The sequence below is a fragment of the Salmo trutta genome, chromosome 4, assembly GCF_901001165.1.
Source record: "Salmo trutta chromosome 4, fSalTru1.1, whole genome shotgun sequence".
NCBI classification, from domain to species: Eukaryota; Metazoa; Chordata; class Actinopteri; order Salmoniformes; family Salmonidae; genus Salmo; species Salmo trutta.
In genome coordinates, this window is record NC_042960.1 from 25,332,468 (window position 1) to 25,354,912 (window position 22,445).

At 42.5% G+C, this 22,445-nt stretch overlaps 2 protein-coding genes across 2 annotated transcripts; both read left to right on the forward strand.

The window, feature by feature from the left end:
- Nucleotides 1–1,386: 1,386 nt before the first annotated feature.
- LOC115191629 (ADP-ribose pyrophosphatase, mitochondrial-like) lies at nt 1,387–5,294 on the forward strand. Its single transcript, XM_029749416.1, is given in 6 exon segments — nt 1,387–1,415; nt 2,282–2,319; nt 2,322–2,367; nt 2,980–3,094; nt 3,880–4,026; nt 4,168–5,294. Coding segments are annotated over 6 exon segments (558 nt in total). The 3' UTR covers nt 4,351–5,294.
- Nucleotides 5,157–21,661, forward strand: LOC115192137 (uncharacterized). The gene is made up of 12 exons (XM_029750308.1): nt 5,157–5,411; nt 14,476–14,587; nt 14,838–14,931; nt 15,110–15,164; nt 15,322–15,462; nt 18,591–18,751; nt 19,352–19,450; nt 19,613–19,758; nt 19,945–20,116; nt 20,241–20,353; nt 20,450–20,534; nt 20,635–21,661. Exons 1-12 carry the CDS (start codon nt 5,294–5,296, stop codon nt 20,689–20,691), a joined length of 1,353 nt encoding a protein of 450 aa, XP_029606168.1. The 5' UTR covers nt 5,157–5,293; the 3' UTR covers nt 20,692–21,661.
- Nucleotides 21,662–22,445: the final 784 nt, after the last annotated feature.

Sequence of the window (22,445 nt, forward strand, 5' to 3'; positions counted from 1 at the left end):
CCCTGAAGAGTGGGGTGCTTGTACAGGACGGACTGGGCTGTGCAGGGGCCTGATGGTAGCCGTGCGTAGAGCGGGAGTTGGGTAGCCTGGTCCTCGGAGGCGTACCGGCGACCAGATGCGCTGCGCAGGCATCCTCCTACCAGGCTGGATGCCCGCTCTAGCACGGCACCTGCGAGGGGCTGGAATAACACGCACCGGACTGTGCGTGCGTATGGGTGAGATAGTGCGCTCCTCAGCGAAACATGGCGCTCTCCACCTCATTCGCTCCTCCATATAACCACGGGTAGCTGGCTTCCGGCTCTTCCTAGGCCTAGCCAAACTACCCGTGTGCCCCCCCAAATTTTTTTATTGGGGGTGCCTCTCGTGCTTCAACGCCAGTCGTGATCCTCGGAAACGTTCCCGGTCCTTACCAGCCATACTCCATGGGCCCTCTCCGGCCATAACCTGCTCCCATGTCCATCTCTCCCGTTTGTCCAAATCAAAATTCCTCTGCTCCTTCCTCTGCTGCTTGGTCCTGGTTTGGTGGGAGATTGTTTCGTGTTTAGCGTGGGTAAGCCTAACAGGACTGTCAGTATATCTAGAGTTCGTTTTTTTGTTATTTTGTATATTCATTTTGAGTTTATTAAATGTTCGAAATGAACTATATCAACTCTGCTGCATATTGGTCATCTTTTTCCGACGATGATTTCGCTATATCATCAAACGACGAAGAAATCCCTGACAGAATCTCCCACCATTAAACAGACAAACACACCCAACTAATATAGGACTTCCAATCAAAGGCAACACCACACAGCTGCCTTCAATTGGAAGTCCACCCCAATTAACCAAACATAGACATACAACTAACTAGATTAACATAGAAATACGTAAACAAGGAACAGTACCCAAAAACCCCGGAATACTTAAATCAAATGCCCTTTTTAGAAAAACACCACCCCTAACCACATAAAACAAATACCCTCTGCCACGTCCTGACCAAACTACAATACCAATTAACCCTTATACTGGCCAGGACGTGACACAACCATTCTCTATCACCCCTCAGATACTATAGTATTACTTCTGATCTATCATGTCTCTAGTATAGCAATGTTCAAAGTTTCACCCAGAATCCAACACTTGTGTATCTGTATCTTTAAAATCTCCAACATAATGCCTACTTGACATAAGCTGTCAGAAGCAGCTTTGGCAAATGTGTGACCCTATTCAATCATTGACTAGCCAATGATAAGCTAGCATTCTGCAGCATGTTACTACCCAGCTAGCACAGTGGAGCAGGGCCGATTCCGGCTGAGAGTCGGGACACTCGGCTGAGAGTCAGACTGAGCCGACGTTATGTGGCCCGAGTCTGGGCCGCCTTCGGCAGTATTACTTTTGGCTAGGATGCGGGGGTTGAGCTCGGGCCGATTCCGGTGAGAGTTATCTGGCCCAAATGTATTACTTTGGGCTCGGGCCGATTGGGGCTACTTGGCTGATGATTACACGGGCTGCTTTATATAATTAACATTTCATTATTTATTTTTCCATATTTTCTCATTGTTTCTGTGATCAAAAAATACAATTAACATTTAAATTAAATTCTTTAAGAGTCCTGCGTAGTATTTTAGAATTTTGATACTTTGTGAAAGGCAATTAATAAGCATTAATTTTGTGGGTGGAGCCTCCCGAGTGGTGCAGCGGATGCTGGTTCGAGAACCGTGCCAGCCATGACCGGGAGACACATGAGGTGACGCACAATTGGTCCAGCATCGTCCGAGTTAGGGGAGGGTTTCGCCGGCTGGGATGTCCTTGTCCCATCGCGCTGTAGCGACTCCTGTGACGGGCCAGGAACATGCACGGTCACCAGGTGTATGGTGTTTCCTCTGACATATAATTTTTTTTGTGGATGTGTATAATTTGTATTTCTAAAATGTATAATAGTAATATTTAAAATGACTAAATCGGGTAATTTTGTATATATTTATTTAAATTTGCATCGGGCCACTTCTGGGGGGATTCTGGTAAGATGCCGGCAAAGTTGTCTGAATTCCTGTAGACGGAAACGGCCCAATGTACTTGGGCCGATTCTGGGCAGTCATTCATTTTGATTCTGGGCCGAGTCCGACACCCGATTCCGGGCCGAATCAATCAGTTCCGCTTCTGGGCCGATTCCTCATTGCTAGCTGGGTAAGTCGTGTTTTGCTACAGAGTTCTACATGTATATGACCTCGTATCAATTTGAAATAATTGATTCTGTATACAAATCATCATTCGTAAGCTAACCCCTGGCCCCCTCTAGAAATCCTCGCGGCCGCACTGGTTTGATTGGGAGAGGTTTGCTGGACGGTGAGGACCCAATCACGCAGCAGATCCGATTGCTACCAGGTAACATTCACACTTTATTCCATCAACTCTTAAACTATGCACCTACTTTTCAGATAACTTAACCCTAACCTTGCCACAAACTTTCTTTAAAGTCAAACCAAATCCTGTACCCAATTTTGGCCACCCCTACCCCCTAGGCAAGAGAATTTGTGTAAGCAATATGGTAGTATCCAGGGTTGTGGTCAATTCAGAAAGTAAACCAAATTATAAATGTTCCAAATTGAAATGTATTTTTTTTTTAAGATTTCAGTGTACTTTCTGGATTGACTGGAATTTAAATGGAATGGCCCCCAACCCAGGTAGCTCCACCCTGACCTTGCCCTCTGAAAGGCTTTTTGGAATCCTCACCATATTGGTTACATCTCTATGACTCTCAAACTCAACTCTGGACCTTGAAGCCAGTGCCACTGCATTTTTTCATTGTTCCCTTATAATCAAGGACTGATTTAGACCAGGGACACCAGGTGTGTGCAATTATTAGGTAGAACAAAAAACCAGCAGGCTCGGGGGGTAAGAGTTGAATACCCCTGGCCTATGGAGTTAGGGGTAGATTTGCATACTGTAGTCTCTGTAGTTTAACCTGTCTCTACTGTATGTGTCACCGCCCTACAGGTGGAAGAGAGACTCAGCTGGACACCAAGTGTCGCACCCAGTGTCCAAACTGCCAATCCTGCAGTTTGTGTCCATCAAGAGGAGAGACTGTGGGGAATGGGCCATCCCAGGGCCAGTGGGATTCTTTAAACTCCTTCCTTCCTCCCTCCTTTGTCTAACCCTCATCCTCCACATACAACACCTGTTTTGCCAGTCACATTCTGTTAAAGTTCCCCAAAGCACACACATTCCTGGGTCGCTCGTCTTTTCAGTTCGCTGCAGCTAGTGACTGGAACGAGCTGCTACAAACACTCAAACTGGACAGTTTTATCTTCATCTCTTCATTCAAAGACTCATCATGGGAACTCTAACTGACAGTTGTGGCTGCTTTGCGTGATGTATTGTTGTCTCTACCTTCTTGCCCTTTGTGCTGTTGTCTGTGCCCAATAATGTTTGTACCATGTTTTGTGCTGCTGCCATGTTGTGTTGCTACCATGCTGTGTTGTCATGTGTTGCTGCCATGCTATGTTGTTGTCTTGGGTCTCTCTTTATGTAGTGTTGTGGTGTCTCGCTTGTCGTGATGTGTGTTTTGTCCTATATATTTTTGGTTGTTTTTTTAATCCCCCATCCCCACAGGAGGCCTTTTGCCATTTGGTACGCTGTCATTGTAAATTGTTCTTAACTGACTTGCCTAGTTCAATAAAGGTGTAAAATATAGGTGTAAAATAAAGGTGTAAAATATATATATATAATATAAAATAACCTGCTCTTTCCTCCTCTTTCTCACCTGCTACTCCCTCCTCTTTCTCACCTGTTCTGAACATCTGTATCACTGTATCATCTTGGCCATCTTGGGAGCATAGGGCATCAACCATGGCTCTACACCTCACTGTATTCTTATGGATGATGATGTGTGTGTAGGGTATGGTAGACCCGGAGGAGCTGGTGTCCCTCACCCTGCAGCGTGAGTTCTCTGAGGAGGCCCTGAACTCCCTGGCAGCTTCCTCCCAGGACAGAGAGCAGATCCACGAGCACATCACTCAGCTGTTCAACTCGCTGGGTCTGGAGATCAGCAGGCTAGAAATAACTTCATTTCCTCATATGTTTTATGAGGAACACTACTTATATTTTTCATTTTGTATTTCTTTGTTTAGTTGACATAAAACACGTGTTTTCTTTCTCTCTCTCTGTCCCTCATCTACTTCTTAGGTTTATAATGGCTATGTAGATAACCCAAGAAAAGATGACAACTCTTGGATGGAAACGGTTGCTGTTAACTTCCATGATGATACTGCTATATCAATGATTACTCTTATAATATTACAGACACTAATAAACAGAACGTTAAGGCAGTCTTATCTATGCAGAAACAATGTTGACAAAATTCAATGAAAACAATAAGGATTTGGCTATTATCACAGCAGGATAGCATGCAACTTGTTTCCTTATACTTATAATTGTTCCCCATTCAGCTCTTTATTTGTACATACATTGCTGTTTCTCTGAAATGTAGATTCTTGTTCTGGTTGCCTAGGTAACAGTTTGAGCGAGCTCCCAATGCAAGCGGGTGTTGGAGGTGGCCGCTAAGGAGAGGCATGCTCACTGGTAACCAAGGAAACCGTGTTTGGCCGAAGGACTAAGATGATTCGCACTGATGTTGGTGCAAGGTTTAGTAGAATATAGTGATGGAATTTTGAGGTAGTGGGACCTCAAGTGGGGACACTGTCCTCACGTTCAAGAGGATTTGCCAGAGCAAGGCCCTGCAGCACAATCACTGTTTTGGCATCATGACCTTGGTCAGGGAGTAACAAAAAAAAAGTGGTGTCCACCAATGACTACTTTGTAACCACTCCCTCTGTAATCAGGGCTGATGGGAACATGGTTTGCTCAAAAGAAGACATGCTCTCATTGTTCCTTTGTTACTCCCTGACACCAAAATGGTGAAGCCAAGTGTTATGTAAAGACATATCAAGTATTATACTTTGGTATGTATGTTTAGGGTTAGTTGGTGGTGAAATGTTGTCCTTTTTTTTGTATTACAAAATGTAACATGACTGACCACACACTACTGCACTGTAGCTGATGGCACGTGCAAACGTCATGATACCAAAGAAAAGAACCAGGAACTACACTACCCGAAAGGCTGTGCATATACTGGTTGACTACGTGGCTCCGACGTTCCTCTACAACGGACCGGGGTGATTTAAATTTAGACGGAGTAAGAAGAGGGGCAATTTAGATCTGTCTGAAATTGAATGAGTAGCTAGCTAATAGTGTTCTAGTTTAAAGCAACATTTATTATTTTCCATTCATACGTTTGGATTAACGTTTTGCAATGTCTGGGAAAATCAAGAGCCGAATCGCGGCAAATGCCGACTTGTTATCTGGCAGTGTGTCTTGCGATGAGCGCATTTTACGAGACTGTCATCAGTTGTACATCGATGCCGACAGTGGTGAGTTAGATTGCTAGCTAATGTCTGATCAAATGAAGAGGTCAACCAATTTCAACAGGCATTTGCTGTCGGAATGTCATTCAGCCTGTATGTCTAGCTAGCTATATTTGGTATGACTCATTGATCCGGGTGGGTATAATTTGTGGAACGTTCCAACAGGAATCTGTAACAGAAGCTTCGTAAAGTACAAGGTTGCCAACAAATAACGCATATAAAGTAAGTTAGCACGATCAATATAACTAGCTGCCGAATAAGCATCAACTCACCACGTAGCTTATTCTTAATGTTTGTCCATAGGTTACCAGAGTGAGGACAGACATTTTTCGTAATGAACGTGGTGAGTGAAAAATGTAATGAAATACCCCACTCCCTACCCGGTATCTTATTCGCCCGCTGTACAACCTTGTTATTTACGACGTTTTTGGAACAGATTCCTGTTGAAATGTGGGAGAGACAAAAAGTGAGTAAAAAAACAAAAAACACCCTAAATATGTTTAGAACTTCAAATGAACTTTATTCTGTCGATTTTTTTTTTTTATGTCACAATTCCAACCCTCCTCCTTTATCCGGGCTTGGGACCGGCAAAAGTGACCCAAAAGAGACAATGGCGGAGTTACTTATTTTTTTATTTTATTTGTTATTTAATTTTTCTTAATTTGGGTTTGGTTTTTAACCTTATGGTCCACTTAGGAGCCTATACAATCTACATTAACAATCTAAATGGACCAAAAAGAGACAATAGAAAAAACTGTCAATGGCAATGTGAGAAAATTATGGTAATTAGCCTGGCCCTAATTCAGGTTAATTGTTTAAAAAATATATTTTTTAGACCCCCCTCCACACACACACACACACACACACACACACACACAGGCTGTGCTGGCTCACAGAAATTATGGGTCATTGTAATTTTGGTTCACTGCACTTGCTGATTGTGAAATGCAGCCTAAGCTCCTCCCACTGGTCCAAAATGCGTGAAACCGCGGGTTTAATGCAGAGCCAACGTGTGGCACACACCTTGGTTATCTAAAGGTTTCTCCCCACAGTTGGTCTCATATATGGCCTTGTAGGCCTCCCTGCACTTTGGAGACACTGAAAACCAGTTATAAGTCTCTTGTACCAAGTACTCCACACTACGGGGGATGGTGTCATTGGAAGGATGACTTACAGCAAGCTGCAGATAGTGGCACACACAGCAAATAAGAAACAGATATGAGGCCATACTCCTCCTTCAGCACTTTATGGACCCCATTGTTAATCCCCGTCATAAGAGGCATTGTCAGTCCCTATCCCCAGGAGTTTCTCTTTTTTTAAGACAACACTTCTCGAGGAAATCCACAACAGCACGGGCTATAGATTTGGCATCTCCTCCCTCCAACTCAACAAGCCCCAGAAATGTTGATACAATTGTCTGCTTGGTGTCACTAAAGTACCTTATCACAACCCCCCCAGAAACACTTACATCCGTGGACTCATCGAGGAGGAGGCTGAAACACTGGTCTCCCACATCTGCGACCAACTTTTTCAGAAAGTTTGGTGCTAGAACACCATTAATCATTTCTGTGCACTTTGTCCTGTGCATTTTGAAGTGGGTAGCAGCAGTGGAGTCTGAGAAAGCAGCTCTACACACTTCTCCAATGTGATCACATGCCAGCATGGAACAGTGTTCAGCGATAGCTAATGCCTTGGTGGCCTCAGCCTTTTTTGCAGAGTACATTTTTTTTTAACCATAAATGGCAGCTTGTTTTGGGTGGAACTGTTAAGGCTGTCTCTTTTGAGTATGTTTTTGAGTTGTCATGTGTTTTTTGGGGGGTTTTTCATCACTAAGTTTGGCGTAGAAATCAGCCTTACAATATAGGCAGTATGCCTGTGTATCATCTCGTATAAACGGCTTCAACCAGCCTTTGAATTCAGGGTTTGATTCCCACTCCTTTCTGTATTTTTGAGTGTACAGTTTAGACTGAGACATGATGAGCTAGCCAGCTAGATGTTTAGCTTATGTCACAGAGGCACACACACAGTGGACAAGATGAGTAAATGACTGAGGCTGTGTGAGTCAAATGCAGTGACTTATTTTTGTGCAGTGATTTATTTTAGACAAAAGAACATTTTACATTTACATCCCACCCTGAAAGTAAGCCAGGGCGGGATCAGCCAGCGGCGGCTTCCCGCATGCGCGATTCATATGCAGTCTGGACGTGGAGGGGTGAACATCTCCTGCTCTGACTGCATCTGGGAGGGACTGCTGCGTGAGAACTTTGGGATGGGGGTGGGGCCCATGGCAGCACCCGCTGCTCGTTGAGAAGAGTAAGAACAATATGTGCTTTCACGTCAGAGTCTCAAAGTCTCCAATAACACCAGAAAAAGTCTCTAGATATGTCGCTAGTTGATTTTTTTTGAAAATGTCGCTAGAGGGGTCTGAATACTCGCTAAATATAGCGACAAAGTCGCTAAGTTGGCAACACTGGTTTGGGAAACCCTGGCTTAGCCCTGGCCCCCAAAATGTTTTGTATGTATTATTTTTCTTCAATCTGGGCTCAGCCATAAGCTTCTATGTGGCACATAATGTTAAAAGGATTTCAATAGAGAAGTACATACATTAATGGATAAATAATGACATAAAATATATTAATTCATGTTCATCACACATTTGTTAAAGCGATAGTTCCCTAAATGACAAATACACTATCTTATGGATAAGAACCAATTTATGCTTGATCTGAAAATGTGGTTGGAGGCGCCGTATGGATCGTGTAACGCAATTGCGTAGCCTCCAGAGGCACGCAGAGGCCAAATTGAACTCCGTACCGCATCGCCGTGCACCTCTCAAATGTTTTTTGCAATGCGGAGGGCTCCGTATAGCTCTGCATTGACATGAACCAAAATGTGCGCTCCTAGTGGCCGGGGACTTTAATGCAGGGAAACTTAAATCCGTTTTACCTCATTTCTACCAGCATGTTAAATGTGCAACCAGAGGGGGAAAAAAACTCTAGACCACCTTTACGCCACACAGACGCGTACAAAGCTCGCCCTCCATTTGGCAAATCTGACCATAATTCTATCCTTCTAATTGTTGTTTAAATGAAAGCAGGAAGCACCAGTGACTTGGTCAATAAAGAAGTGGTCAGATGACACAGATGCTAAGCTACAGGACTGTTTTGATAGCACAGACTGGAATATGTTCCGGGATTCTTCCGATGGCATTGAGGAGTACACCACATCAGTCACTGGCTTCATCAATAAGTGCAGTGATGACGTCGTCCCCACGTGACCGTACGTACATGCTAGAGGTCGACCGATTAATCGGAATGGCCGATTTCAAGTTTTCATAACAATCGATAATCTGCCTTTTTTGATGCCGATTACATTGTAATCCACGAGGAGACTGTGTGGCAGGCTGACCACATGTTACGCGAGTGCAGCATCAAAAAGACCTAAGTTGCTAGCATTAAACTTATATAAAAAAAAAACTATAAGAAATCTTCACATAATCACTAGTTAACTACACATAGTTGATATTACTAGGTTAACTAGCTTGTCCTGCATTGCATATAAGCAATGTGGTACCTGTTAATTTATCATCGAATCACATGTAACAGCAATATTTAGACTTAGTTTCCACCCGTTTGTTAAAATACGGAACGTTTCTGTATTTCACTGAAAGAATAAACGTTTTGTTTTTCAAAATGATAGTTTCCGGATTTGACCATATTAAGAACCTAAGGCTTGTATTTCTGTGCGTTTATTATAATTAAGTCTATCATTTGATAGAGCAGTCTGAGTGGTGGTAGGCAGCAGCAGGCTCATAAGCATTCATTCAAACAGCACTTTACTGCGTTTGCCAGCAGCTCTTAGCAATGCTTGATGCACAGCACTGTTTATGACTTCAAGCCCATCAAATCCCGAGATAAGGCTGGCAATACTAAAGTGCCTATAAGAACATCCAATAGTCAAAGGTATATGAAATACACATGGTACAGAGAGAAATAGTCCTATAATAACTAATAAGACTCATGTTAAAAGGAACCACCAGCTTTCATATGTTCTCATGTTCTGAGTTTAACTTAAACGTTAGCTTTTTTACATGGCACATATTGCACTTTTACTTCCTTCTCCAACACTGTTTTTTGCATTATTTAAACCAAATTGAGCATGTTTTGTTATTTATATGAGACTAAATTAGATTTTATGTATTATATTCAGTTAAAATAGAAGGGTTCATTTTTCATTCATTATTGTAGTAACTCATTATTACAAATATATAAAAACGAATAATTAAAAGTCAGATGTATCGGCTTTTTTTGGGTCCTTGTCGGTGATTTATTTAGAATTCAAGGCACACTTAAACAGCATGGCTAACACAGCATTCTGCAGCAATACGCCATCCCATCTGGTTTGGGCTTAGTGGGAGTATAATTTGTTTTTCAACAGGACAATGACCCAACACACCTCCAGGCTGTGTAAGGGCTATTTGACCAAGAAGGAGAGTGATGGAGTGCGTCATTAAATGACCTGGCCTCCACAATAACCCCATCTCAACCTAATTGAGATGTTTTGGGATGGGTTGGACTGCAGAGTGAAGGAAAAGCAGCCAACAAGTGCTCAGCATATGTGGGAACTCCTTCAAGACTGTTGGAAAAGCATTCCTCGTGAAGCTGGTTGAGAGAATGGCAAGAGTGTTTAAAGCTTTCATCAAGGTGGCTACTTTGAAGAATCTCAAATATATTTGTATTTAACACTTTATTTAAAAAAAAATGTTGGTTACTACATGATTCCATATGTTATTTCATAGTTTTTGATGCCTTCACTATTATTCTACAATGTAAAAAATAAAGAAAAACCCTTGAATGAGTAGGTGTGTCCAAACTTTTGACTAGTACTGGACATAAAAGATGATCAAAGATCACTTTCATGAAGACAGTATATTTAAAACACAACTTGGAAACTCCTCCCTTTGAGAGCAAATTGATTATCTTTGAAAATTAACAAAATAAGCCGAATTTTTAAATAATCAAGAACAATTCTTGAAGTTAAATCACAACTTTCAAGCAACTGAAAAATAAATCTGACAAATTCTAGTCTGTGTGAGAATTAGTGTAAGTTCAGTTGTTTCACAAGCAATTTGTAAATGTATTAGCATCTGTTTTACAGAACCCAACATTATCAATGGTGAAAGTTCTAAGGCCATTTTGTGACAAACAAAGCAATGACTTTCCATAGCGCGCACACTTCTATACATTGGCCATATGCACCACGCATAGGAAAATAAACTGTGTTTTTTAAATGAGGCATTAGTTTATCTAGCAATCTGTGTACATTAAAGAAAGCACATTCACAAAAGTAACCTATATAACCATCACATATGGATATAGAAATTGAGTTGCAAAGGAAGAAATGATTAACACATCGTCAAATAATCAACATCCTAAGTTTTAGGGTAGATTGAGCTTCTATGTTGCAATAAGAATCGAGACGGTCTTCCTCTACCTAAATCCCAAGATTTCTGCATTTTATGACGAGTTAGGATTTCCTCAGTCTAGGTTCCAACAACGTCACTCCAACAAATCACTTTGGAGATTATTTGTGCCCTGTTATAACGAATCTCTCTGCATCATGTAGAAATGACCTTGTCAAATCATGCTCTTTTTCGCATGCTTGAAGTTCTGATTGCAACTGCTCTATTTTGCGCTCTGATGTCCTCTGGGACTTCAGTCATATCAAGCATGTTCAACACTAGTTTGCTGTGTCACAATTCACTTTTTCCAAGTATAAACACAAGCTATAGAATTAACAACTTTGATTTTTTTTCTTTCTTATGCATGCCAACATATTGCCAATAATGAAAAATTTCATCCCTAGTCAATTAAATGTCACACCATTCTTGCCTTTCTTGATCAAATCATTAATTCGAGATTGCCGTAACTCAAACATATCTATTGCTTGCATATTCTCCATCATGCATGTGTTCGATAGATATAGATATATCTATATCTCGGGGAATCGAATGAAATAAACTCCAAATGATCCGTAAGATATATTACGTCGGGGTCACCATTAACTGTAGTGGGCAGTAATATTTGATATGTGAATATGCAGTATATTATATACTCAACAAAAAAACAATCCCTTTCTCAGGACCCTGTCTTTCAAAGATAATTTCTAAAAATCCAAATAACTTCACAGATCTTCATTGTAAAGGGTTTAAACACTGTTTACCATGCTTGTTCAATGAACCATAAACAATAAATGAACATGCACCTGTGGAACGGTCGTTAAGACACTAACAGCTTACAGAAGGTAGGCAATTAAGGTCACAGTTATGAAAACGTAGGACAGTAGAGGCCATTCTACTGACTCTGGAAAAATACCAAAAGAAAGATGCCCATGGTCCCTGCTCATCTGCGTGAACATGCCTTAGGCATGCTGCAAGGAGGCATGAGGACTGCAGATGTGGCCAGGGCAATTAATTGCAACGCCTAAGACAGAGCTACAGGGAGACAGGACGGACAGCTGATCGCCATCACAGTGGCAGACCATGTGTAAAAAAACCTGCACAGCATCGGTACATCCAAACATCACACCTGCGGTACAGGTACAGGATGGCAACAACTGCCCGAGTTACACCAGGAACGCACAATCCCTCCATCAGTGCTCAGACTGTCCACAATAGGCTGAGGCTGGACTGAGGGCTTGTCGGCCTGTTATAAGGCAGGTCCTCACCAGACATCACCGGCAACGTCGCCTATGGGCACAAACCCACTGTCGTTGGACCAGACAGGACCGGCAAAAAGTGCTCTTCACTGACAAGTTGTGGTTTTGTCTCACCAGGGGTGATGGTCGGATTCGCGTTTATCGTTGAAGGAATGAGCGTTACACCGAGGCCTGTACTCTGGAGCGGGATCCATTTGGAGGTGGCAGTGTGTCACAGCATCATCAGACTGAGCTTGATATCATTGCAGGCAATCTCAACGCTGTGCGTTACAGGGAAGACATCCTCCTCCCTCGTGGTACCCTTCCTGCAGGCTCATCCTGACATGACCCTCCAGCATGACAATGCCACCAGCTATACTGCTCGTTCTGTGCGTGATTTCGTGAAAGACAGGAATGTCAGTGTTCTGCCATGGCCAGCTTAGAGCCCGGATCTCAATCCCATTGAGCATGTCTGGGACCTGTTGGATCGGAGGGCTTGGGCCATTCCCCCCAGAAATGTCTGGGAACTTGCAGGTACCTTGGTGGAAGAGTGGGGTAACATCTCACAGCAAGAACTGGCACATCTGGTGCAGTCTGAGGAGGAGATGCACTTGCAGTACTTAATGCAGCTGGCCACACCAGAGACTGACTGTTACTTTTGATTTTGCCCCCCCCCCCCCCCCCCCCCCCCCCCCCCCCCCTTTTGTTCAGGGACACATTATTCAATTTCTGTTAGTCACGTGTCTGTGGAACTTGTTCAGTTTGTCTGTTGTTGAATCTGTTATGTTCATACAAATATTTACACATGTTAAGTTTGCTGAAAATAAACGCAGTTGACAGTGAGAGGACATTTGTTTTTTTTTGCCTAGTGTGTGTATATATACACACCTCACATGCGACTCATAAGACTAAGCAATTAGCCCATTCAATTAATTATCTTTATCTGACTCCATAGTATAAATAGGAATATGCAAGGAGACTTGAGTTACACTAATAGGCATTGAAGAAAAGTCTGGGAATAGAATTCTCAATACAAGTGTATTTAAGTACTTTATGAAATGGATGGATTCCCATGCAAGGCATAAAGCTTAAGTTACAAGCCGTTAACAAGAATTACAAGGCATAATTCTAAGCATGGTCAGAGAGAGCGAAATCAAAGCCTGAAAGGCCATGTCCCAAAAGTCCATGGGTTGGAGAGAGAAATAAAGTATCTCATCACAGCAGGTCAGGAACAAATAAGAGAAGGAACAATTTAATCTTAGACCCTTTTATAAGCATCTGAGTTGTTTGGTCAAAAACGTAGGTTTTGAATTCAATTGTACTACTGTAAAGTTAAACTCCAATCAGATACTTTTGGTCATGTAGTGTATGTGGACACCTGCTCTTCGAACATCTCATTCCAAAATCATGGGCATTAATATGGAGTTGGTCCCCCACAAACCGACTTGTTGGAAAGGTGGCATCCTATGACGGTGCCATGTTGAAAGTCACTGAGCTCTTCAGTAAGGCCATTCTACTGCTAAGGGGTGTCCACATACACTATATATACAAAGGTATCAGCGCTTCATGATGTTACCTTTGCTTCTCAGAGGTGTGACAATGGGGGTTGGCAAGACCAACATAGAGAATACTGAATTCCTAAGACAACACAGAGGAAATTATTGTATACAGTTAAGGAGTCACTTCTGGGGCTGCCCAACACTTTTGAACAGATTATGATATAGAATTTAGATTTGGATCTTTTTTTGTGCCGTGGGGGAATTATCTACACAATTTAAAACATGATTTGGCGGGGGACCCTACTTAGTTGCTTATACATTTATGGTATGTAGCTACCCATTGATTCCTGAAGAATGTAACGTATAAATGACTGAGCTTAGTTCAACAGTTGAACCCCATCAGAACCCTTGCATACATAGCGTAGTCTATGGATTTGAAGTTGTTGTATTTCTCCAGCCACAACCCTCAGCTTTTTACTGAAACTGGTGGGGAGGACACTTTGTTAATATTTCAATTAGAATTGTTGCTTTAACGTAACTACCAGCAGGAGTTGTTAGCAATAGCTTGCGGTAGCTAGATTAGTCAGCTATAGCTTAGCGGCTAATACTAGTAAACTAACAAAGTTGATAAACCTGCATTGCTTGCTGTTTGGGGTTTTAGGCTGGGTTTCTGTACAGCACTTTGAGATATCAGCTGATGTAAGAAGGGCTATATAAATACATTTGATTTGATAAATAAGCATTATGCGAAACTCATCAAATCGATGCGCAAGTTTACAGCTAGTATTTATCTCATAGCTAGCTAGCCGATGTTCGCTTATCTAACGTTAGCTAATTGTCCTGATCACATCCCTCATCTGCTGTCTCTATTCTAGGGCTGGTAGCAGTGGCCCAGTCAGTTGGCGTGACTCTGCTGGCACCCAGGAAAAAGATCACTGTCATGTTGATGGGCAACCACTCTGCTGGCAAGAGCTCCTTCATCAACTGGTAATGTTCAATCAAATCAAGGTTACCATTGACAACGCCAAAAGGGGGTAGAGAGAAGGATGCACTTTGAAAAGTATTCCATCAGGGACTGGGACTTTTCCGTACACTGATACTTACTGTCCCCTATGCTTCCTTTTGCTTCAGTCATTGTAATTATGTCCCATGGGCCATTTTGTTAATGTGTGTCATTGTGTGTGGACATGAATGCCAGAGAGAGTGCTTGTTAATGCCTGCTGTAACTTTGTCTCAGGTATGTGGAGGAGCACATCCAGCGTACAGGAGTGGCCATTGAGACGCAAGGCTTCAGCTTTGTTACTAGTGGGCGCAAGAGAGAGTCTCTCACAGTGAGTACTGCTGGTATAGTTCTGAGTGAATTTCCACTTCAGTTTGCTCCTCAATTCATGCACTTTGGTTGAGGTACTTTGAGGGGCTTTACCTTTTCACTGAGTAAGTGCTCACATCTGTGGATATTTGTTTTTCTCGCAGAATGAAAACTTTGTTTTGTTTCTTGCTGTATTTCAGGGAAATGCCACACTGCACCTTTACCCACACTTCAAACCTCTACACGAGATCAAGGGTGAGACTTCAGACTTGATTCAACCTCATTAGTCTGCATCATAGTAAGACTCAGGAAACACCTCCTTCCCCTGACCCATTCTAAACATCAGTCAGCACTTTGAGTGAAATGCATGAAAATACCGTTCAAGTAAAGGGCTCTCGCTCTCTGCCTGTAGGTGTGTCTGAGTACCTGGGCACTGAGATCTGCACGTCGCGGCAGAAACGCTTCAGCCTAGTGACGTTTGTGGACTCTCCTGGCCTGGTGGACGGGGACATGAAGTACCCCTTCGATGTGGACCAGGCCATCATGTGGCTGGGTAGGTCACCACAATATGGTGGTGTAGGGTGTGTAATTTTGTGAATATACAGTAACAGTCAAACGTTTGGACACACCTACTCATTCAAGAGTTTTTCTTTATTTTTACTATTTTCTACATTGTAGAATAATAGTAAAGATGAAATAACACATCCGGAATCATGTAGTAACCAAAAAAAAATTAAACAAATCAAAATATATTTTATATTGGACATTCTCCAAAGTAGTCACCCTTTGCCTTGATGACAGCTTTGCACACTCTTGGTATTCTCTCAACCAGCTTCATGAGGTAGTCACCTGGAATGCATTTCAGTTAACAGGTGTGCCTTGTTCAAAGTTAATTTGTGGAATTTCGTTCCTTTTAATGCGTTTGAGCCAATTCGTTGTGTTGTGACAAGGTAGGGGTAGTATACAGAAGATATCCCTATTTGATAAAAGATCAAGTCCATATTACGGCAAGAACAGCTCAAATAAGCAAAGAGAAATGACAGTCCATTATTACTTTAAGACATGAAGGTCAGTCAATCAGAAAAATGTCAAGAACTTTTGAAAGTTTCTTCAATTGCAGTCGCAATAACCATCAGCGCTATGATGAAACTGGCTCATGAGGACCGCCACAGGAAAGGAAGACCCAGAGTTACCTCTGCTGCAGAGGATAAGTTCATTAGAGTTACCTGCCTCAAATAAATGCTTCACAGAGTTCAAGTAACAGACACCTCTCAACTGTTCAGAGGACACCGTGTGAATCATGCCTTCATGGTTGAATTGCTGCAAAGAAACCACTACTAAAGGACACCAATAATAAGAAGAGACTTGCTTGGGCCAAGAAACACGAGCAATGGACAGTGGAAATCTGTCCTTTGGTCTTATGAGTCCAAATATGAGATTTTTTGTTCCAACCGCCGTGTCTTTGTGAGACACCGACTAGGTGAACGGATGATCTCTGCATGTGTGGTTCCCACCGTGAAGCATGGAGGTGGGGGTACTTTGCTGGTGACACTGTCTGTGATTTATTTAGAATTCAAGGCACACTTAACCAGCATGGCTACCACAGCATTCTGCAGCGATACACCATCCCATCTGGTTTGCGCTAAGTGGGACTATCATTTGTTTTTCAACAGGACAATGAGCCAACACACCTCCAGGCTGTGTAAGGGCTATTTGACCAAGGAGGAGAGTGATGGAGTGCTGCATCAGATGACCTGGCCTCCACAATCACCTGACCTCAACCTAATTGAGATGGTTTGGGATGAGTTGGAACGCAGAGTGAAGGAAAAGCAGCCAAAAAGTGCTCAGCATATGTGGGAACTACTTTTAAGACTGTTGGAAAAGCATTCCTCACGAAGCTGGTTGAGAGAATGCGCAAAGCTGTCATCAAGTGGCTACTTTAAAGAATCTAAAATATATTTAGATTTGTTTTAACACTTCTTTGGTTCCTACATGATTCCATGTGTTATTTCATAGCTTTGATGTCTCCACTATCATTCTACAATGCAGAAAATAGTAAAAATAAAGAAAAACCCTCGGATGAGTAGGTGTTCATACTTTTGACTGGTACTGTACTTTTGACTTTAACTCCTCAGGGCTACGTGGGACGCTACCGTCGCACCCACGGTTCACACTATTCAACAGCCAGTGAAAAATCAGAGCGCCAAATTCAAAACAACAGTGTCATAATTCAAAGTTCTCAAACATACAACTATTTTACACCATTTTAAAGATAAACCTCTCCTTAATCCAACCACATTGTCCGATTTCAAAAAGGCTTTACGGCGAAAGCATAAAGTTAGATTATGTTAGGACAGTACCAACACAAGAAAAACCACACAGCCATTTTCCAAGCAGGAGAGGGGTCACAAAAACCATAAATACAGCTAAAATTAAGCACTAACCTTTGACGATCTTCATCAGATGACACTCCTAGGACTCAATTCAGTTCATATTTATATCCAAAAACCCCATTTTACATTGGCGCGTGATGTTCAGAAAATATTTTTCCTCAAACTGCCGGTGAATCAGCACAACAATTTACAAAAATACTCATCATAAACGTTGATAAAATATTAAACTGTTAACTGAATTATAGATGAACATCTGAATGCAACCGCTGTGACAGATTTCAAAAAAGCTTCACGGGGAAAGCACACTGCAATAATCTGAGTACAGCGCTCAGAAAAATACATCATACAATACAGATACCCGCCATTTTGGAGTCATCTAAAATCATAAATAGCATTAGAAATATTCACTTACCTTTGATGATCTTCATCAGAAGGCACTTCCAGGAATCCCAGGTCCACAATAAATGTTGTTTTGTTCGATAAAGTCCATAATTTATGTCCAAATACCTCCTTGTTGTTTGCGCGTTCAGTAAGCTACTCCAAATGTAGGAAGCGCGCCGAAAATGTCACAACGAAAAGTCAAAAAAAGTTATATTTACGTTCGTTGAAACATGTCAAACGTTGTATAGCATCAATCTTTAGGGCCTTTTTAACTTAGAACTTCAATAATATTCCAACCGGACGATTCCAATGTCTTGAAAAACGTTATGGAACACAGCTACCTCATCACGTGAAAGCGCGCCATTAAACTCATGTCATTTTCTGAGTCACCAACTTCCCGGCCTTCTTGTTAGCTCTCTGTTCACTGCAAAAGGCTGAAAGAAGGTTCTAAAGACTGTTGACATCTAGTGGAAGCCTTAGGAAGTGCAAAATGAACCCTAAGTCACTATGTGTTAGATAGGCAATGACTTGAAAAGACTACAAGCATCAGATTTCCCACTTCCTGGTTGGATTTTTCTCAGGTTTTTGCCTGCCATATGAGTTCTGTTATACTCACAGACATCATTCACAGTTTTAGAAACTTCAGAGTGTTTTCTATCCAAATCTACTAATAATATGCAAATATTTGACTCTGGGCCCAAGTATTAGGCAGTTTACTCTGGGCACGCTTTTCATCCGAAATCGAAAATACTGCCCCCTATACCTTGACAGGTTAACGCATGCTTTCATATTCATCTCTGTATGTGTTTCATCATGACACACAACATCTGTGTGTAAAGATTTGCTTTTGTTTATCTATCTGGCTAGTTGAGAAGAACATAACAGGCTCGTCTCTGTCCCCTCCCAGGCGAGCTGTGTGACCTCATCCTGGTGTTCTTTGACCCCATGGGCCAGGCGCTGTGCAAGCGCACCCTCAACATCGTGGAGAAGCTCAACGAGAAGCACGGTGACCGCCTGCGCTTGTACCTCAGCAAGGCCGACGAGGCCGGGGGAGAGTCGGACAGACAGGTACACACACTGTAGTGGGAAATTTAAGATGAATAAAGTTCATATTCACTTAAGTTATTAACGCAATGTATTATACTTTTCCTTTTCTGTAATACACATGATTCTGTTCGTGCAAGGTTTTTAATCACTAGACTTGGAGGCCAGACGTGAAAGAGAACTGTCCATAACCTATCTGCTGATAGTGTTGGCGCCAGTCTAAAGGTGCCAGTTCCGAGGACACACTGGTTATTATTGTACTCTGTGAGAGTGTGTGATTCACTGCCTTGTCTTTTATGTGTTTAGAGAACATATGTGCTTGGGATATTAGGGCCAGCTCATGGAAGGCTCAGAAGACATTTTCTGTGCTGGAGGTTTCTCCCTCATGCAAATTGTACTAAAACATAGATCTTTTTTAAAAAACTTTATCAACGGCCGCTTTTGTGTTTATTTCACCTGGAAATTCTCTATTACACACACCTTATACATATCCACATTATGAGCAAGGTTGACAAGGGGCTGGGAGGAAGTTGGCCAGTTTGTTATAGTCTAACAGCTCCCAGCTCGAAGTTTCAAACATTAGCTAATCAGAAAATATATCCCTGTCGTGATTGGCTTTTTCAGAGGGTGATGATGCAGATAGTCCAGGAGCTGTGCAAGCGGCCGGGACTCAACAAGTGTGGCTTTGACATGCCTACCATCTATGTCCCCAACCCCAACAAGGTAGCTACCGCACCGCACCCACCTTTTTGTACACGGCACCTGACAGTCACTGGGTGTGCCAACCTGGGCAATCTTGGACTATCCTAGCTAAATAAATCAAATGCATTTATACTATGTACATATGTTTTGAACTTCACTTCCACCTGCTTGTCCCAACCCCAGCCCAGTCGTTGTGTGAACCAGATTGAGGAGGCATGTCGCACCATCGAGAAGACCATCAACCAGACGGTCCAGAACACACTCAACTCACTAGAGAAGGACTGTGAGCTTATCACTGAGGCCATTGCAGATACACTCAGCCAAGACAGGTAACACACGCATTCATGCAGTGTTTTTTTACACCTACACTCATTCTCAACTTGCTGATTAAGACTGTATGACTGAGGATAGATATTGTAGATGACGCACACACGAGCACACACACATCACTGATCTTCTCTCCTTTCCAACACAACAATAACCTCCCCCACCCCCCCCCTCTCTCTCTCCCTCAGGCAGACCAGTGTAGATAACCGGCGGGCGCGCTGTAAGGGCTGTTTGTTGGCTCTTCTGGGCTTCAGTGTGCCCTTCATGCTGATGGCAGCCCTGGTGCTGGGCAGCTTCTCCAAAGAGCTGCTAGAGATGGCCCTGGGGGATGACGGCATCGAGGCCCTCTCTCTCTACCTGGTCAGTGTATTTGTAAGAGAGAGACAGTGTTAAGGGGTGGGGGTTGTTAGTCTGACCGTGGTTGTGTGTGTGTGAGACGGAGTCGGCAATTTTTGTGTTTGTGTGACTCTCTGCCCCCCCACAGGCTCCTGTAGTGAGAGTGTTTGACTCCATGTCCGTGGAGTACCAGCTCTACAGTTGTGGTGGACTCATCTTCCTCTCCTTCCTACTCCTCATCCTTGCCCGCTTCTCCTTCAGGTAAGAGCTGAGCACACTCACAAACTGCGGCATCTTGTTCAAGTACCACCAGTTATCAATTTATTATGGCTAAAGCATCTCTCTCTATCTCTGCAGGATTCAGCCCACTCTCTCTGGCCGACAGAAGAGGCAGCTACAGGAAAAGCTGGATTATGTGCAGGAGGTGGTGAAGACAAAGAAGGTAGTGTGTGTGTGTGTGTGACCATGCAGTGGTATGTGTGTGAGCATGCAGTGCTGTGTGTGCTTGACCACTAACTGTGCATCTCTCTCCCTTCCTGCAGAAGAAGCTCTATGAGGAATACCTTCGCCAGAGTGTGGGTGATCAAGATATGGACTGAAAGAAAATGGAGGAAGCCACTGAAGTACCACTTAACATTCCTACTGTAGAGGACCAAATGTAATGTAGGGTTTAAACTGTTCAGGCTTTACCTTCCTGGCCATGCCTTATGGTGCATTCATGACAATTCTGAAACTCAAGAGTTTAAATTAACATAAGTTATTTGTGTAGAGCAGGGCTGTTCAATGTCAGTCATGGAGGGCCAAAGCACTTCTGGGTTTCATCCTTCTAATCAGAGACTGATTGAGACCTGGGACACCAGGTGAGTGCAATTAACTACCAGGTAGAAACAAAAGTTTTTCGGCCCTCCAGGACCATAATTGAACGGCCCTGGCGTACAGCTTCCTATTGGTTGATTCTGATTCTTTCCAAGTGGGAAAACTCTGGCCTCCTCTTTCTACAACGAATGTCCAAGTAAAAAATGTCTGAGTTTCCGAGTTGTCTTGAACGCACCATTTACGTGTCACTGCGGAGTACGCAGGGTGACATGGGAAATGTAATCCTTGTCCAAGTGTTGTCAGTCCAATATCTGTTCATTCATGTAGTTGTAACCATAGATCGCCTCAATTTCTGATAATTTGAGCTTTCAGAACCCAACTCCTAACTTTGGCACACACTGTAATATTCATTTCCCAATATTTTTCACTACCATGTTACCTGATTGTTGTTTTTAAAATCTACCTAACATCATGGGACCTGTAGTTTTGTATGAGATTAGATTCTGTTTACAAACTACATTAGGAATTGAACAAAGCATTTATATACGTTTTTACAATGTGTTTGGTATCCACAGTTGTGCCTGTTTGCTACTCCAGGCTTCAACATCTGACTCAGACAAACACCTATGATGCAATATAAACCAATAATAACATTATATGAGGGTCATGGGACCTGTATTTTTGTACAAGGTGAACTCTCAGCAATCAATGTCTCTGTGAGCAAATCAGCATTAAATGACTTATGCGATACTATTTACTTGCTGTTCCTTTTGTTCACGTAACTGTTCAAAGCAGCAATTGTGCTGTTCCGCATGTTTTCTGACCATGAATGTCAATTGTTTCTAACTGTAAGACTAATGAATAAGCACAACGGCTGCTCTATACTGATGTGTGTGAACAAGCAGTTCACAACCATGACACTGAGGATCTGTTGATGATCAGTAATATCTATCAGTGATGTTTTACTTTCTGTTCCTACATTGTTTGTACGTTTCATTCAAAACATTGGCCACGCTGTCAATCCAGCATGACTTCTGCCGCATTCAAAACAACTGAAAACTCGGAACTGGGTCGCGTCTAACGGAACCCAAACCGGCTGCGCGCGTGCGCCATCGTGCAAAATGCATTTTGTCCCCCAACACCAAACGCGATCACGACATGCAGGTTAAAATATCAAAGCAAACTCTTAACCAATTACATTAATTTGGGGACAGGTCGAAAAGCATTAAACGTTTATGGCTAGCTAGCTTGCACTTCCTAGCTAATTTGTCCTATTTAGCTAGCTTGCTGTTGCTAGCTAATTTGTCCTGGGATATAAACATCGAGTTGTTATTTTACCTGAAATGCACAAGGTCTTCTACGACAATTAATCCACACATAAAACGGTCAACCGAATCGTTTCTAGTCATCTCTCCTCCTTCCAGGCTTTTTCTTCTCTGGACTTTATATTGCGATTGGCAACTTTCATAAATTAGGTGCATTACTGCCACCAACCTCATTTGTCTTTCATTCCCCCATATGGGTATAACCAATGAGG